Source organism: Oncorhynchus mykiss, chromosome 20 (genome assembly GCF_013265735.2).
Source record: "Oncorhynchus mykiss isolate Arlee chromosome 20, USDA_OmykA_1.1, whole genome shotgun sequence".
NCBI lineage: Eukaryota > Metazoa > Chordata > Actinopteri > Salmoniformes > Salmonidae > Oncorhynchus > Oncorhynchus mykiss.
Genome location: NC_048584.1, coordinates 34,278,906 through 34,297,334, shown reverse-complemented (window position 1 = coordinate 34,297,334; position 18,429 = coordinate 34,278,906). Strand labels below are relative to the sequence as shown.

The following is an 18,429-nucleotide window of genomic DNA, read 5'->3' as shown; positions in this document are numbered from 1 at the left end:
GATGTTTCTTGGCGTGCCAACAGAAGAAGATCTTCAAAGGTAAGGCATGATTTATATCGCTATTTCTGATTTATGTGTCGCACATTCCTGGTTGAAAAATTATTTTCATGTGTTTCTATGCGGGGCGCTGTCCTCAGATAATCGCATGGTGTGCTTTTGCCATAAAGCCTTTTTGAAATCTGACACAGCGGCTGGATTAACAAGAAGTTAAGCTATATTTTGATTTATAACACATATATTTTCAAGAATATTAAATATTTGAATTTAGTATTTTTGAATTTTGCGCTCTGCAATTTCACCAGATGTTGGCCAGGTGGGACGGTAGCTTCCCACCTGGCCAACAAGAAGTTAATACGATACAATACAATAGGCTAACGCATACAAAGCAGAAAGAGGACCGTTTCCAAGTAATCTGTGGGACAAGAAAAATATTTTCATCCTAAAGTAATTTGTCTGACCGCCTGCAGCATGAAAAATGCAGACCGCACCGCAATGATCTCTTTCAGGTCCTGCAGGCATCCCCCGGGATGCACAGACAGTACACAATACTGCTCATCATGTTTTAGCAGGATCAGATGGTGACATGGGTCAGGGAAGACTAATCTACAGAGCTCAGGTGAATTTTGCAGTATATTAACAATATCAGTGAATGATACAAAGTTCCATCTTGAATTGATGGGTAGACCTACAGTAGCCACAGGACAGCAACTTAAAGCTACAGTCTGAGATCTGGGAATGATGGTCATTTCAATTATTGAACCATTGATTATATTCTTGGATAACGTCATGTATAAATATATACCAAGGTAATTAGTTGTCATGCCTCATTTTAGGAGGATCAGATGGTGACAGGGGTCTCAGTAGAGTCAGGCAGCCTGGGAAAACCAGTCTGTGACGGAGCTGAGGTGAAGTTTTGCAGATACAACACGTTATTCTCTCTGTGCAGCAAACACTGGACAAGCCACATACGGTTTCCAAACTGTATAAAGGGTTGAAAGAGGCTTTGTCTGATGTCACAAAACATTCTGAAAAAAAAATGTGAAGAAGACCCATGGGCAGGATTCACAAAACCTTCTTAAGAAGAAATGTCTTCTTAACAGCCATTTTTTCCCCTTAACTATAGACTTAAGAATAAAGTTAAGAAAAATTGCTATTCCTCAATAAAGTTATTGGAAATGTTCTTAAGGTTTTTCCTAAATGTCTTCCTAAGAAAAAAGTTGAAAAGAAATGGGATTCTTGAAAATAATGCTTTAGAATTTCTTCTTGGAAATGTACTTAACTTTAGAACAGCTTAAACCCTTGTCTTGAGACGAATGGATACTGTTGTAACCATGAACGTTTTCTTGCGCCACAGACACAGTTGGCTAACGGATATTTAAATACAGCAAGAATACAAATTAAACATGCATTATCTAGCTAGCTAGTAATTAACAACATATTACAATATTCTAGAAGTGTTAAATAGCTAGTGCTATCTCGTCAATTTGCAAAGAAGAACACGGCTAACTTAGCTAACGTTAACGTTGTTAGCTTTGTTGGCTATAATGTCTTTACACGTTAGCTAGCTAACGTATCTAACTAATTTACCGGTTGCGCAGTCCGTCTACCACCATCTCTATGATGGACGACACCTTCTCCTCCAGCTGGTCCACATGAATGGTCTCTCAGATCCCTTCTTCTTAGCAGCCGACTTGATGTCGGACCACTTCTTCTTTACGGCGTCACTGTCCCTTGCCATTCCCCCGACGGCAGAGACAGACTCGGCCACTCTCGCCCATCCTTTCTTTTTGGTCTCTGCAGTGACCACACAGTTATCAAGTCTCACCAATAGCAACCTTTTCCTGGCTGCTATTTCCTCCACCATCACTTCAATCTCTTTTTTTGGTTATCAATTTTAGATTTTGATATAGTTAGTCTGATGGCTATAATGTGTGAAAAATACCAAAATAACCAAATCTGATCATCCCTGTCACATAGGCTTATTGACTGGTTTCAAGCACGTCACCAATGTCAATGCACATAAGGAAGATATTTACGAAGTTCTTAAGAAAGATATTTACGAAAGAAAACTCAGAATTCCTAAGAACATTTTGAGGAATTGCATTTAAGAACTATCTTATGAACTTCCTTATTTTTTCTTTAAGAAACTTCTTACGTTTTTCGTAAGTAATGTTTTGTGAATCTGGCCCCTGGTAGAAGCTATTGATGATGATGAATGGATACAGATATGTTTGAATGCCCAGTAATGTTCATATCATCTCAGGCAGTTTAAGACCATCCATAGAATGTACTATATGCCAGTGAAACTGAATTACATGCACTCAGAAATGTAATTCCTCTGCTGGAGGTGTAAAACACAAAAGAGGACATATTTGAATATGCTATGGTCTTGTGAAGGCTGGCTGAATTCTGGCAAAGAGTATGTTCTTTAATCTCAGCATGTCTACAGATTATCCCTTCTACCTGTGTTATTAGAAGAAACTGTATAACCAAGCATGTATAGCAGCTAAGAAATGCATTGACATTAATTGGAAGATTGGTTATCCTCCCACAATGTCAAGTTATGTATCACCAGAATTGATTTATTACAAGATTAAGGGTATACTGGGCAACTTTCATAAGGTCTCGGTGCCTTATATGGAATACAGTATGACTAAAGGAGTCTGTATTGAAAACATGCCCACGTCAGAGGAGATAACTATTTAGGCAACCCCTAGCTGCTGGGCTGCTCAGTCCTGGCCCTGGGGGTATGCCATCCTGTGGGTTGTCACTCTGGTCTTGGCCTAACACATCCAAAACCAATAAATTAATGTTTCACAAAGAACCTAAAGCTGAGTGGGGTGTGTTGGGTTGGGGCACTGCAGTGTGGTGGACCCCTAGGGACAGGAAGGGGTGACCCAGCTATATTGTGTGCAAGTAAAAAGAGCTCTACACCGCGACCGGGAGGTCCGTGGGGCGACGCACAATTGGCCTAGCGTCGCCCGGGTTAGGGAGGGCTTGGTCGGTAGGGGTGTCCTTGTCTCATCGCGCACCAGCGACTCCTGTGGCGGGCTGGGCGCAGTGTACGCTAGCCAAGGTGGCCAGGTGCACGGTGTTTCCTCCGGCGCATTGGTGCGGCTGGCTTCCGGGTTGGATGTGCGCTGTGTTAAAGAAGCAGCGGCTTGGTTGGGTTGTGTATCAGAGGACGCATGACTTTCAATCTTCGTCTCTCCCGAGCCCATACGGGAGTTGTAGCGATGAGACAAGATAGTAGCTACTACACAATTGGATACTACGAAATTGGGGAGAAAAAGGGGTAAAATTTAAATAAAAAAAAAGAGCTCTACAGTACTATTAGGCCTATGAGACTAATTATATGGAGGATTTGCTGTTTCTGTGAGTTAATGTATCTTTGACATGTATATATTTTTTGTTGTGTTTTTTGTTGTTGTTTCCAAACCTTTTCCTTGAGAATTAAAACAATTAAAGGTGGGAACTGGGAGGGAAATTGTGTTGGGAGTGAGTTGAGTTATTGACCAGATTGGTGGGGGTCCTGCACGGAGGATCAGGCTGACTGGTCGGTCTGGCTTAAAATTGATAGGGAGGAAGTCTTAATAAAGACAATGAAAAGTCTATATTTTTTAAGGAGTTGTTCATTTGTTAGGCTATTGGTTGAAGACATTTAAATAATGATCTCTTACCTAGCTTGATGACTGTGGGAATTCTTGCCTACTTTTTGTTTTAAATAGAGATGGCATATTGGTTTGTGTAAAAATGCAGGAAATTAATAACTATAATCTGTTACGTTACAAACTAAAATATTGCAATCAGATTACAGATACTTTTGAAAAAGTAGATGATTACATCGAGAATTACTTTTAAATTCAGAAAGGATGTTTGCGGGAAAAATCTTCTCTGTTTTCTCAATGACATTCAAATTAGCATTGAAAAAAGGCACAAGTTTAAGTTTGTTCCACCTGAGCGAGTCTGACCACAAGTCAGAGACCACTATGATGACACACCAAAAGTGTTTGATGGATCATGAGAAAAGAGCAGGAATGGGCCTTTGTAGGCTACAGCCCAAGCTATGTCTTCCAATGGTGCAATTGCTGTCGGTATCCAAAGATTATACAACTTGAATAAATGCTTGGCAGTAAGGATAACAGCACTGGTGTAGTCTACGGCGATACGGATATCACTTATTATTGATATCTACATAGCGCATTGATGTGAATCACACTGCTGCTCTCTCATTACCCCATTGCACCAGTACCCCCTGCAGCAAAGCACCCCCACAACATGATGCTGCCACCCCCATGCTTCATGGTTAGAATGGTGTTCTTCGGCTTGCAAGCCTCCCCCTTTTTCCTCCAAACATAACTATGGTCATTATATTTATATTTATGTTTCATCAGACCAGTGGACATTTCTCCAAAAAGTACTATCTTTGTCCCCATGTACAATTGTAATCCGTAGTCTGGCTTTTTTATGGTGGTTTTGGAGCAGTGGGTTCTTCCTTGCTGTCAGGTTATGGCAGGTTATGTCGATATACTGTAGGTCTCGTTTTACTGTGGATATAGATACCTTTGAACCTGTTTCCTCCAGCATCTTCACAAAGTCCTTTGCTGTTGTTCTGGGATTGATTTGCACTTTTCGCACCAAAGTATGTTCATCGCTAGGAGACAGAACGCGTCTCCTTCCTGAGCGGTATAGCGGCTGTGTGGCCCCATGGTGTTTATACTTGCGTACTATTGTTTGTACAGATGAACGTGGTACCTTCAGGCATTTGGAAATTGCTCCCAAGGATGAACCAGACTTGTGAAGGTCTACAGTTTTTTCTGAGATCTTGGCTGATTTCTTTTGATTTTCCAATGATGTCAAGCAAAGAGGCACTGAGTTTTAAGGTAGGCCTTTAAATACAAAAAAGCACATTGTTATCAATATGCATCTGAGTAATGTCTTTCCCGGGTATTTTACACTTTTTTTCTAGCATAAAGCATTGCAGACCAAAGCGCTGTTATAGATCACTTTATATAATCGGATCAGTTTTATTTGAATCAAAATCTTAAGCTAACAAAGGGTAGGCTTTTAGACATTTTCTTTAATAAAAGGCCAGCCTATGGGATAGCCTCTCATACCCCCTCAATTCAAGTCTTGGTTTAAACTTAACAGCCCTTCACTTGCACGGAGGTAGGCTTTTTAAAGAGTACAATATGGGTGGAGGAATTTACCAACAAATCTATGGATATAGCAGCATATAGCCTAATTTTGTTTGTCAAACAGGTAGGCCTACTTCTTATTTCTTAAATAGGAAGAAATAGGTTCAACACAAAGCCCTCTTGTTGTTAGTAAAGTCTAATTAAAATGAAGACGGTTGAAATGAATTGTGCTTACTTGAATTTGCCTACTTTCAGCACCCTGAGCTGTCCATTTCTGATTGATTGTGGCGCGGCTGCTAATTCGAAGTTTAAGCACCACAATGTAAGTTACTCCAATCTGTCTTATTGTCAATAACTCTGATAAATACACTACTGTTCAAAAGTTTGGGGTCACTTAGAAATGTTTTTGAAAGAAAAGCACATTTCTTGTCCATTAAAATAACATAAAATTGATAAGAAATACAGAGTAGACATTGTTAATGTTGTAGATGACTATTGTAGCTGGAAACGGCAGATTTTTTTATGGAATATCTACATAGGCGTATAGAGGCCCATTATCAGCAACCATCACTCCTGTGTTCCAATGACACGTTGTGTTAGCTAATCCAAGTTTATCATTTTAAAAGACTAATCTATCATTAGAAAACCCTTTTGCAATTATGTTAGCACAGCTGAAAACTGTTGTGCTGATTAAGGAAGCAATGAAACTGGCCTCCTTTAGACTAGTTGAGTATCTGGAGCATCAGCATTTTTGGGTTCGATTACAGGCAAATGGCCAGAAACAAAGCACTTTCTTCTGAAACTCGTCAGTCTATTATTGTTCTGAGAAATGAAGGCTAATCCATGTGAGACATTTCCAAGAAACTGATGATGTCGTACAACGCTGTGTACTACTCCCTTCCCAGAACAGCGCAAACTGGCTCTAACCAGAATAGAAAGAGGAGTGGGAGGCTCTGAGCAAAATGACAAGTACATTAGAGTGTCTAGCTGAGAATCAGACGCCTCACAAGTCCTCAACTGGCAGCTTCATTAAATAGTACCCGCAAAACATCAGTCTCAACGTCAACAGTGAAGAGGTGACTCCGGGATGCTGACCTAGGCAGAGGTGCAAAGAAAAAGCCATATCTCAGACTGGCCAATAAAAAAAAGATAAAGATGGGCAAAAGAACACAGCATCCCGGAGTCGCCTCTTCACTGTTGACAGTGAGACTGGTGTATTGCGGGTGCTATTTAATGAAGCTGCCAGTTGAGGACTTGTGAGGTATCTTCTTCTCAAACTAGACACTCTAATGTACTTGTCCTCTTGCTCAGTTGTGCACCCGGGCCTCCCACTCCTTTTTCTATTCTGGTTAGAGCCAGTTTGCTCTGTTCTGTGAAGGGAGTAGGACACAGCATAAGGTAGTCATTTACAACATTAACAATTGTCTACACTGTATTTCTGAAATGTGATTTTCTTTCAAAAACAAGGACATTTCTAAGTGACCCCAAACTTCTGAACAGTAGTGTACATAATGGGCAGGAAACATACTGTTTTTTATCAAATCAACTATATTAGTAGCAAGCTATCAAAGTTGATCTTCATTCCTCCTAATCTTCACAATCTCCTTAAACTGATGAGAACAATAGACTAGTCCATGCGCAAGAAGTGCGTTTTTTGGACTAGGCCTAATCCTTTCCCAAAAATCGGAAGAAGCCTTTGACTCTTCTTCTGAACTGCCACCTACACAGCACAGCCACTGGCCAGGTAGCACATAAACACGTGTTTGATTAGCAAGAGCAGAGTAGGCAGGGGCTCAGGGTTGGAATATCCATTGCGGTGTGTAATGCAGCCTAGTTTAATTACACTGTCACAGCAGCTATTTTCGAAATGTAACTTTACTCTGTGATTCTCCGAGCGTGCACTTCGTAGACTACAGCCTATATGGAAAATCTGATTGAGACCACAGTAAATAGCCTATAGGCGCAATTGATATTGCACGCCCAGCGGAGAATCATAGACAAGGGGTGGCATCGGGCACACATCGATATATAACCTAATAAGCAACTAATTGTAAAAATATGTTTTTTAACCAATTACAAATTACACTGACTAGATTTAAAAAAAGACTAAACCCTCCCCTTGACTGAAATTGAAAAAGTATGGCCCTCTCCATTTTCCTCCAGGTAACCATTCTGTAACTTTCGATTCATGCCTAATGACTCTGGCCAGATTAGAGACAATCTGTTTTCACAACCGCACAATGTATGGACAGGCAGGATATTAATCAACCAGTCACATACTCAAGGCCATAATTTCCAAGTAGTGAAAAAAACATTAAAGTTACAAATGTGTCTTTGTTCTACCACACATTTAAAGTCCTATGTGTCTGAGCTGTTGAGCAGTTTAGAGCCGTCTTTATGAGTGCTTCTTGGGGGAGGAGCAGAGAAAGGAGGTGCTGAACTGTGAAACTCTGAATAAGTTTTATCCAGCAGAAAAATAACAGTTAGGACCTAAGAAGCTAAATGTGTGGTGTGTGATGGCTCCAGACCTGGGTGAGCTATAAAGGTGACCGTGATGACTGGGGCCCAGGGCTTCAGATGGGAGAGTTTATTGACTAGGACCTCCAGAAAAGCCCAAGAGGGCCATATCTCCCCTTCAATCACCCGCACACATATTTGGCCAGTGAATGTGGGCCCTGCTTTAAGTAGACCCCTGTGTGTTCAGCTATGTCACTGCTTCTCACTTCCAGAACAGCTTTAAGAGAAGCAGGTAGGCATAAGGGTTACCATGGGAACCCCCTACGCAGCTCCTATTGGGCCAATATGGCTTCAACTGAACGGGAATGCAACAAGTCGCCTGATAGTTAACACATAGAGCAGGAGGACTGATAACTGATGGATTTCTGAGGCTTCACAAGTGGTGAACTTGCTAATGGAAAAGCTTTATCCAAGAACTATATTTGTGAGCCCCTGGTGTGGTGAGAATGAGACAGAACAGGGTTTGAGATACAATGATGAGGTTCACAAACTGTATCTAGTCAGTCAGCTGAAAGGAGAGCAATGTAGAACACTTTTAGACCAGGCAAAGATCAACTGTAGAATTCATACATAACATTGACATATTTACTTAACATGCAAATGTATGTTTGTTCTAAAGTTTCAGTAACTTATTAAAACCTATTTTTCATGTCCAAATACAAATAAAGTCAAAATGTATGTTTGGTCTTAATTAATTAAAAGAAAAACCTGATTGGGCCAGAATGTTTGCGTAACCATGTCCATTAAGTTGTGTTTACACAAGCAGTCCAATCAGATCTTTTGCCAATAATTGGTCATTTGAACAATCAGAACTTTAGCCCATATTTGGTAATTTTAACAATCAGATCTTTAGCCCATATTTGGTCATTTTAACAATCAGATATTTTGCCCATAATTGGGTAAAAGATCAGAATTGGGCTGCCTGTGTCAACCCAGCCTTAGTGCCTCCTTTGTTGTTTGCTTCATCTTCATTGGATTGTTTCATGACACACCACACTATGTAGGCTACTGATTGCATTTACCACAGCTAAAACTCTCTTTCCGTGGAAGACGTATAACATACAGTGCCTTGCGAAAGTATTCGGCCCCCTTGAACTTTGCGACCTTTTGCCACATTTCAGGCTTCAAACATAAAGATATAAAACTGTATTTTTTGTGAAGAATCAACAACAAGTGGGACACAATCATGAAGTGGAACGACATTTATTGGATATTTCAAACTTTTTTAACAAATCAAAAACTGAAGAATTGGGCGTGCACAATTATTCAGCCCCTTTACTTTCAGTGCAGCAAACTCTCTCCAGAAGTTCAGTGAGGATCTCTGAATGATCCAATGTTGACCTAAATGACTAATGATGATAAATACAATCCACCTGTGTGTAATCAAGTCTCCGTATAAATGCACCTGCACTGTGATAGTCTCAGAGGTCCGTTAAAAGCGCAGAGAGCATCATGAAGAACAAGGAACACACCAGGCAGGTCCGAGATACTGTTGTGAAGAAGTTTAAAGCCGGATTTGGATACAAAAAAAATTGATCACTCTGGATGAACTGCAGAGATCTACAGCTGAGGTGGGAGACTCTGTCCATAGGACAACAATCAGTCGTATATTGCACAAATCTGGCCTTTATGGAAGAGTGGCAAGAAGAAAGCCATTTCTTAAAGATATCCATAAAAAGTGTTGTTTAAAGTTTGCCACAAGCCACCTGGGAGACACACCAAACATGTGGAAGAAGGTGCTCTGGTCAGATGAAACCAAAATTGAACTTTTTGGCAACAATGAAAAACTTTATGTTTGGCGTAAAAGCAACACAGCTGAACACACCATCCCCACTGTCAAACATGGTGGTGGCAGCATCATGGTTTGGGCCTGCTTTTCTTCAGCAGGGACAGGGAAGATGGTTAAAATTGATGGTAAGATGGATGGAGCCAAATACAGGACCATTCTGGAAGAAAACCTGATGGAGTCTGCAAAAGACCTGAGACTGGGACGGAGATTTGTCTTCCAATAAGACAATGATCCAAAACATAAAGCAAAATCTACAATGGAATGGTTCAAAAATAAACATATCCAGGTGTTAGAATGGCCAAGTCAAAGTCCAGACCTGAATCCAATCGAGAATCTGTGGAAAGAACTGAAAACTGCTGTTCACAAATGCTCTCCATCCAACCTCACTGAGCTCGAGCTGTTTTGCAAGGAGGAATGGGAAAAAATTTCAGTCTCTCGATGTGCAAAACTGATAGAGACATACCCCAAGCGACTTACAGCTGTAATCGCAGCAAAAGGTGGCGCTACAAAGTATTAACTTAAGGGGGCTGAATAATTTTGCACGCCCAATTTTTCAGTTTTTGGTTTGTTAAAAAAGTTTGAAATATCCAATAAATGTTGTTCCACTTCATGATTGTGTCCCACTTGTTGTTGATTCTTCACAAAAAAATACAGTTTTATATCTTTATGTTTGAAGCCTGAAATGTGGCACAAGTTCGCAAAGTTCAAGGGGGGCGAATACTTTCGCAAGGCACTGTAAATACCACAATGGATGTTTCTAGTCAATAAAATAAAATAACCTTAATCTAGATCCTCCATTTGGAATCAAAGTTAAGATAAAACAAAAGTATATTCAAGCTCCTAATGATAATATATTTGTGACAAGCTTCATTTCGTGGCATTTCTTATTACTTTGTGTCACTTAATGCTCTGCAATATCCATATATTGCCTAAATGTTTGTATCAGGTCATGATTTGATATTTCAAAGGAGAAAAATAAAATGTTTGAAGATACTCAAAACAAGCTGATTAATCAAGGAAAATACCCTCTAAACTTTAGAGATGGGCTAGTGTAAACATGTCGTTTATTTTCTGTCTGATTGCCTGCCACAAGCGTTTCACAGTATCGTGCAGGTGTTAAAGGGACATTTGAAAGCCTCCGTTGGAGAAAGCCTCCCTTGGAGAAAGCCTCCCTTGGAGAAAGCCTCCCTTGGAGTTGATTGATTGACTGATTAAGGGCACAAGAATGGATAGTGCTAGAGGTTCCAAGGGTGGCTTCCGATTTAAGGCCAATTTATGCTTGATCTCCAAATGTGGTTGGAGGTTCCGTATGGACGGTGTGACACAATTGTGGAGCCGCTGGAGGCATGCAGAGGCCATTGAGGTCCATACCGCATTGCCGTGCGCCTCCCAAATTTTGCAACAATGAAGAGGGCTCTGTATTGCTCCGTATAGCTCCGCATTGACATGATTGGTTAAAGAATGGTAGGGGCGGGAGGTCCTGTGTCAACACAAACTCACTTAGTTAACAACTTCCTTCACAACAACTCTGCTTCATAAAGCACAATACGTATGAATGCCCTGACTTCTGCGGAAGCTGCATCACAGTAAACGCTGTAAAGCCACTGCAGACGTTGGACTGACCATGCATAGCCTTTTAGGGAGAGCCGCTCATAGATGTTATGCTCTACAGATGTAGAATATGTTGCAAGGAAAGCTCAGGCTTGAATGCCTCGTGCCCTTTAGGGAATGTACAGCATTAGTGGGGGATGCTCTAAAGGAAGATTGTGTTTGTTTTTTATGATTATGTCTTGTAATTTAGTATTTGTGTTGTGTTTTGTATTCATGTGTGTGTTTGTATTGTGCAGGGCTCATTTGAAAAAGAGACTTGGTCTCAATATGACACCCTGTTAAAATAAAGGTGAAGAAAAAGTATAAAATGTGATTGATTTGGATTTATTGATTAATTAGTTAGTTAATTAATTAATGCATTTATTCATTCATCCATTCATTTGAAAATACATTTACATCCATATCACTGAGGTATTACATCTCACATTGATAAAGATAGTTCTTCCATTCTCAAACTTTCCAATTTGAAAACCCAAATCAGCAACCATTTTGGATCTCTAACTGGCAAAAAGACCAGGGCAGAACAAGGCAAACTGGTTTGTAAACTCTCATGGCTGCATCTTTTATGTACAGTGATTCAGGATGCCTATAAACAGTAATAGGGGACATTTGAGATGGCTGTTTCCTCTCAGTTAAACAGAATAAAATGTGCTTTCACTTCCCTTCGTATAGGCGTTTGATTGAGGAATCCACCACTCTAAACCATAGAATGATCAATTACATGCAGCAGCAAATTCAGTTCATAACATAGTTTGATTTAGACCAAATGTACAGTGACCGTCTAAAGAGGTATAAAACTGGATGTCAAGGAAACTCTACTGTGCATAGTACTGTTTTAGAAAAAAAAGATTGTGGAACTTATTCCAAAGGTGGCATTCAATATAATCTGTTTCTGTGGAGGGACTTTTAAATGCCCATGACTGAATGTATATTCCATTTCACAAGAATTTACAAGGTAATGATATTCTTCATATAAAAACATTTTTATAGGATGGATGATTTACAGAGTCAAATTGAAAAGCAGCTGGTCATGATTTGATATTTCAAAGGAGACAAATTACCTTCTTGAAGCTACTCGGAACAAGCTGATTAATCAAGAAAAAATACCCTCTAAACTTCAGCGATGTACTTATATAAACAGGATGTCTTTTATTTTATGCCTGATTGCCTGACACAAGTGTTTCACAGAACCGTGCAGGTTTTAAAGGGCCATTTAAAAGCCTCCCTTGGAGTAAGCTGTCACAAGCATGTCCCCAAACCTGGATGCTCAGCTTTAGATAATGATCTAAAGACATCCACGCCAAAAATTCCAAACTTTCAAATGCATTCACATCAAATCAAATCAAATGTTGTTTTTCACATGCGTTGAATACAACAGGTGTAAACGTTACTGTGAAATGCTTACTTGCAAGCCCTTAACCAACAATGCCATTTTAAGAAAATAGAGTTAAGAAAATGTGAAAATGTGCAGATGTGTTCTTGCCTACCCTTACCACCGGGAGACGACCCATCAAGAAGTCCAGGATCCAATTGCAGAGAGAGGTGTTTAGTACCAGGGTTCTTAGCTTAGTGATGAGCTTTGTGGGCACTATGGTGTTGAACGCTGAGCTGCAGTCAATGAACAGCATTCTCACTTACTGTAGGTGTTCCTTTTGTCCAGGTGGAAAAGGGCAGTGTTGTGTGCGATTGAGATTGTGTCATCTGTGGATCTGTTGGGTCGGTATGTGATTTGGAATGGGTCTAGGGTTTCCGGAATGATGGTGTTGATGTGAGCCATGGCTAGCCTTTCAAAGCACTTCATAGCTTCCGGCCTGAGTGCTACAGGGAGGTAGTCATTTAGGCAGGTTACCTTCGCTTCCTTGGGTACAGGGACAATGGTGGTCTGCTTGAAACATGTAGGTATTACAGATTCGGTCAGGGAGAAGTTGAAAATGTCAGTAAAGACACTTGCCAGTTGGTCAGCGTATGCTCTGAGACAAGTCCTGGTAATCCGTCTGGCCCCGCGGTCTTGTGAATGTTGAACTGTTTAAAGGTATTGGTCACATCGGCTACTGAGAGCATGATCACTGATCACAGTGTCTGGAATAGCTGGTGCTCTCATACATGCTTCAGTGTTGCTTGCCTCGAACAGACCATAAAAGGGATTTAGACTGTTTGATAGGCTCGCTTCACTTGGCAGCTCGAGGCTGTTTTTCGCTTTGTAGTCCGTAATAGTTTGCAAGCCCTGCCACATCCGACGAGCATCAGAGCCGGTGTACTAGGATTCCATCTTAGTCCTGTATTGACACGTTGCCTGTTTGATGGTTCATCTGAGGGCTGTCATGGCGTTGGCATGTGGGTAAGGTTTATGACCCCCCCCATAAATACCTTTCTCCCTTCCCTCTCTCTTGACTCTACAGAGGGACTCTTGAATAGCCTTTGTTAAACAGAGATTCTGGGAACATCAGAAGGTGGGGGGAAATGAACCATATTTTCGTAATCCAACCAGTTGAACATATGCGTTGGTACTTAATGAATATGATGTCAGTTCAGTTGTCATCTGAGACATTCTCATCAATGATAAGATGACATAAACGGTACAGTGGAAAGTCTACACATTATAGTTATCAGATTCACATGGAATTGTGTGCAATTTAAATGTTTGAATATTAAATTATTTGGGAGGGGATGAAATGTGATTTTATCTTCTAAAATGTGAGAATTGGGTTTTCATGAATGAATTAGGCCCGACTCAGTGGCCCGCCCACGTGAAGAGACACTGGTTATAAACTATGAAACACGCCCTCCTCTCCCTTCCTATTTAAAACCTTGACGACAATATAACTTTCTGTTCCGGGTACATTAGGATGACATTCCGATGTCAGAAGGGTTCAGATAATAACTACAGAACGAAGACAACCTCAGCGTGAGCTTTGGTTGCGAATGGTATGAACTTTGAACTCTTATTCACTACTGAAGTGATACCTCCTAGCTGTTGAGTTAGCAACAGCAGCTGCAAACGTGGGCTAGGAAAGAACAGACAGAGTATCCCGTCTACCACACAACGACGTTATTACAATGTATTCAATTTACCACCAGAGACATTCTTCAAAGGACAAAGGACTCTGTTGGGCAACACGGCCTTCCATCTACCACCAACCTACCGAAGCGCAGCTCAGAGTAAATATTTATTGCATTTTCCTTTTCCAAATGGGCGGTAATTTAGAATGCATAAGATACTGTATTTCCGAGACATCACTTCTCCCTTTTTCTTCAGTCTTTCCGCTCTTTCACTCAAACACAACCCCCTTTTCTTTGGATAACCAGCTGTCATATCTGTTCTGTCCGCTAGGTACGTTTTCCTTTATGACATAATTTGTAATCAAGGTATGATTTATTCTGTGTATATGTAATTATGTGTGATTAGTTAGGTATTTAGTAAATAAATAATTAAACCCAATTTTGTATTGCTGATTCAACTTGTTAGTTTGTGAAGATAACCAAGAATTTACAACTTTCATATGAGACTGAAATAAGCTGACGGTTGATATTGACTGCTATTGATGTAAAATATTACTAGGTCTTTAAGAATTTATTCGGAATATAACTGCTCTATAAATATTATTTTGTGGTGCCCCGACTTTCTAGTTAATTACATTTACATGATTAGCTCAATTAAGTAATATTAATTACAGAGAAAGGATTTTTATAGAATAGCATGTCATATCACTTAATCCGGCATAGCCGAAGACACGACAGGGCATAGATGGATTTCTTATAAGATTAGTCTCCCGCTCCTTCAAAACGGCAGCTCTAGCCTTTAGCTCGGTGCTAATGTTTCCGGTTATCCATGGCTATGGTTGGGAAATGAACGTTCTGTGACTGTGGGGATGATGTCGTCGATACACTTATTGATGAAACCGATTACTGAGGTGGTATACTCCTCAATGCCATTGGATGAATCCCAGAACATAGTCCAGTCTGTGCAAGCAAAACAGTCCTGTTGCGTAACATCTGCGTCATCTGACCGATTCCGTATTGATCGAGTCACTGGTACTTGTATAATTATTGTCAAATTTGCCAAATGGAGGTTAAGGGAGTACGTGTACGTGTCTCTTTGTTTGGAGTAAAGGTGGTCTAGAGTTCTTTTTCCCTCTGGTTGCATATGACATGCTGGTAGAAATTAGGTACAACAGATTTAAGTTTGTCTGTATTAAAGTCCCCAAACACTAGCTCCTAGTGAAGCACTCCGCTGCTTCTGGATGAGCATTTTCTTGTTTTCTTATGGCCTTATACATCTTGTTGAGTGCAGTCTTTGTGCGAGCGTCGGTTTGTGGTGGTAAATAGACGGCTATGAAAAATATAGATGAAAACTCTCTTGGTAGATAGTGTTGTCTACAGCTTGTCATGAGGTATTCTACCTCAGACAAGCAATACCTAGAGACTACCTTAATATTAAACATTGCACACTAGCTGTTATTGACAAGTAGACACACACCCCCGCCCCTCATTTTACCGGACATAGCTGTTCTGTCCTGCCGATGCATGGAAAACCCAGTCAACTGTATATTATCTGTGTCGTCGTTCAGCCACGACAAGGTGAAACCTAAGATATTACAGTTTTTAATGTCCATTGGTAGGATAGTCTCGAACGGAGCTCATCCTGTTTATTCTCCAGTGATTGCACGTTGGCTAATATAACAGATGGTAGAGGGGGCTTACACACTCATTGACAAATTCTCACAAGGCACCCTAATCTGCGGCCCCTATATTTCCGTCTATTCTTCATAAGAATGACGGGATTTGGGATCCGCCATAAGAGATGGTAGCATCAACATTATGTACAAAAAAGTTACAAACAATGAGGGGAAAAAAACACAAAATTGCACAATTGGTTAGGACCCCGTAAAACGGCAGCCATCCCCGTCAGCGCCATTATCAGTTCAAAGCTGATTCAAAACTAATTTAAGCTGTGTTCAATTTCATAAAATGTTAGGTTCACTCTAAGACCATGGTGATTGGAAGATTGGGTGATTGGTCGATTGGAAGATTGCGTGACTGGTAGATTAGTTGATTGGTAGATTGGTAGATTGATTGACTGGTTGATTGGTAGATTGGTAGATTAGTAGATTGGAAGATTGTTTGATTGGTTGTTTGGTGGATTGGAAGATTGGTGGTTTGATTGATTGATTGATTGGTTGGTTGGTTGATTGGTAAATTGCTTAATTGGTAGATTAAACGATTGGTTGGTTGATTTATTGGTTGATTGGTAGGTTGATTGAATTATTGATTGAATGGTTAATTGATTGGATTTATCAATGAATTCATGTGAACAAACATTTACAGCCATGTCACTTAGATATTACATCAGACATGTGATAAAGACAGTTCTTCCATTCTCAAAATATCCAATATAAAACCCAAATGAGCAACCATTTTGGTTCTCTAACGGGCAAAAAGGCCAAGGCAGAACAAGGCACACTGGTTTGTAAACTCACATGGCTGCATCTTTTATGTACAGTGATTCAGGATGCCTATAAACAGTAATAGGGGACATTTGAGATGGCTGTTTCCTCTCAGTTAAACAGAATAAGATGTGCTTTCACTTCCCTTCGTATAGGCGTTTGATTGAGGAATCCACCACTCTAAACCATAGAATGATCAATTACATGCAGCAGCAAATTCAGTTCATAACATAGTTTGATTTAGACCAAATGTACAGTGACCTTCTAAAGAGGTATACATCTGGATGTCAAGGATACTCTACTGTGCATAGTACTGTTTTAGAAAAAAAAGATTGTGGAACTTATGAATCATAAATATACAGTTCACCCTATTCCAAAGGTGGCAGTCAATATAATCTGTTTCTGTTTCTGGACTTTTAAATGTCCATAACTGACTTTATATACCATTTCAGAAGAATTGAAAAGGTAATGATATACCTCATATTCAATTTGGATGATGTGGGGTGTTAAAATGAAGAGCAGCTGGAGCTTACTTGTTTTGATATTCCTTGATGACCTGGTGGATGGTGACCTTCAGGGTAACGTTCTCATAGCGAGGAGGACTGCCATCTTTGTAGATCCGAAACTCAGCAGCAGTCACCGCCTCCCCCTCTGGGATCTGAGTCAAGTCAAAACGGAACTCCTTGTAGTGTCTTCGCTGATGGGAGAAATCTTTGTCTTTCTCCACTGAAAAAGAAGACAGTATGTTCCATGAGGACTAAATAGAGGACTCGCATAACTGCATAACATGCTGAGAGGAAATGTATGAACCTTATTCAGATCAGTGATTATTATTACCGATATCTTCCTCCCTGATACACAATAGAGCCAAAATGTGTTGCAAAGCAACAGAATGTGGTGTGACAGCAGTAACCAACCTAACTGAAAAAAAAGTAATTCATCAAAACTTTTCACATTCCAAAAGCCAATCCAAACATTTTGACTCCCAACAAAAGCACTCTCCAGTCCATTCAATCAGTCAACTGAGTACAAGTAGAAGTTTCCAGACAGGCCCTCCACTGTGTGCCGCACAACATTCTCTGCCGATGATGAATGGGCTGTCAGTTATGAAAAACAGGGTGATTTCAATAATTGAAAGTTACTTTCGTCTGCCCCTCCACGTGAGAAAAAGTGATCAGACAGCCTTTTTTTTACATGATTTGAGTGACTGCTGGGACCTCATTTACCAACCTAATATTGATCTCCTGTAGTTCCTATATAACATATTGGCTATGTTTGATACAAGAAACCCATATTAAGATACATGAAACCCATATTAATCTTTGTCTGATATATTTGTTTAAACTTGTTTCATAGGAGGACATTAGAAAATGTGCACATTTCCAATTTACAAAAATTATAAATGCAGGTGTAGCATCTTCATTTAACTAATATTGTCACCACTGGCGGTCGTGCCTTTTAAGATTAGGGAGGACAAATTGTTTTAATGAGCATGGTTTTATTTATATTACAGCATATTGGATGATACTCTAATTTGCCCTATTCCCATCATGAGGTTGTTACAACTTAGCATGCAAATTAAAGTTTATAACGTTGGTGCACAGGTCGAGAGACAAATTGGAGTAATCAAGATGACAGACAGTGACACATTCAATACTGCCTTGCACACTCTTGACTGCATCTAGCTGATCTGGGGTGTAATCATTAGTCCAAATAGTTTCAAAATGTTTCTCCTCCTCTCAACCTTCACTCTTTGCCTGTGGACTTCAGTGCACAACACAATAGCTGTGACCAAGGGCAAAAAACTCTCCAAGCCAAACCTTCATACCATAACCGCTAACCGCTACACAGCTTACATCGTTGTCATCATTATAGTCAACAAACTAGAACTAACGCGTTAGTAAACCCACAATCTAATCCATATATATAT

General features: G+C 40.1%; 1 protein-coding gene across 1 annotated transcript in view; it reads right to left on the bottom strand.

Annotated features, from left to right (window-relative positions):
• bmp5 (bone morphogenetic protein 5) overlaps positions 1-18,429 on the bottom strand; it is a 38,284-nt gene that overhangs the window by 14,816 nt on the left and 5,039 nt on the right. Inside the window, exon 2 of the mRNA XM_021576472.2 lies at positions 17,033-17,225. Coding sequence (XP_021432147.2) covers positions 17,033-17,225 — 193 coding nt within the window. The remainder of the gene's footprint in view (positions 1-17,032; positions 17,226-18,429) is intronic.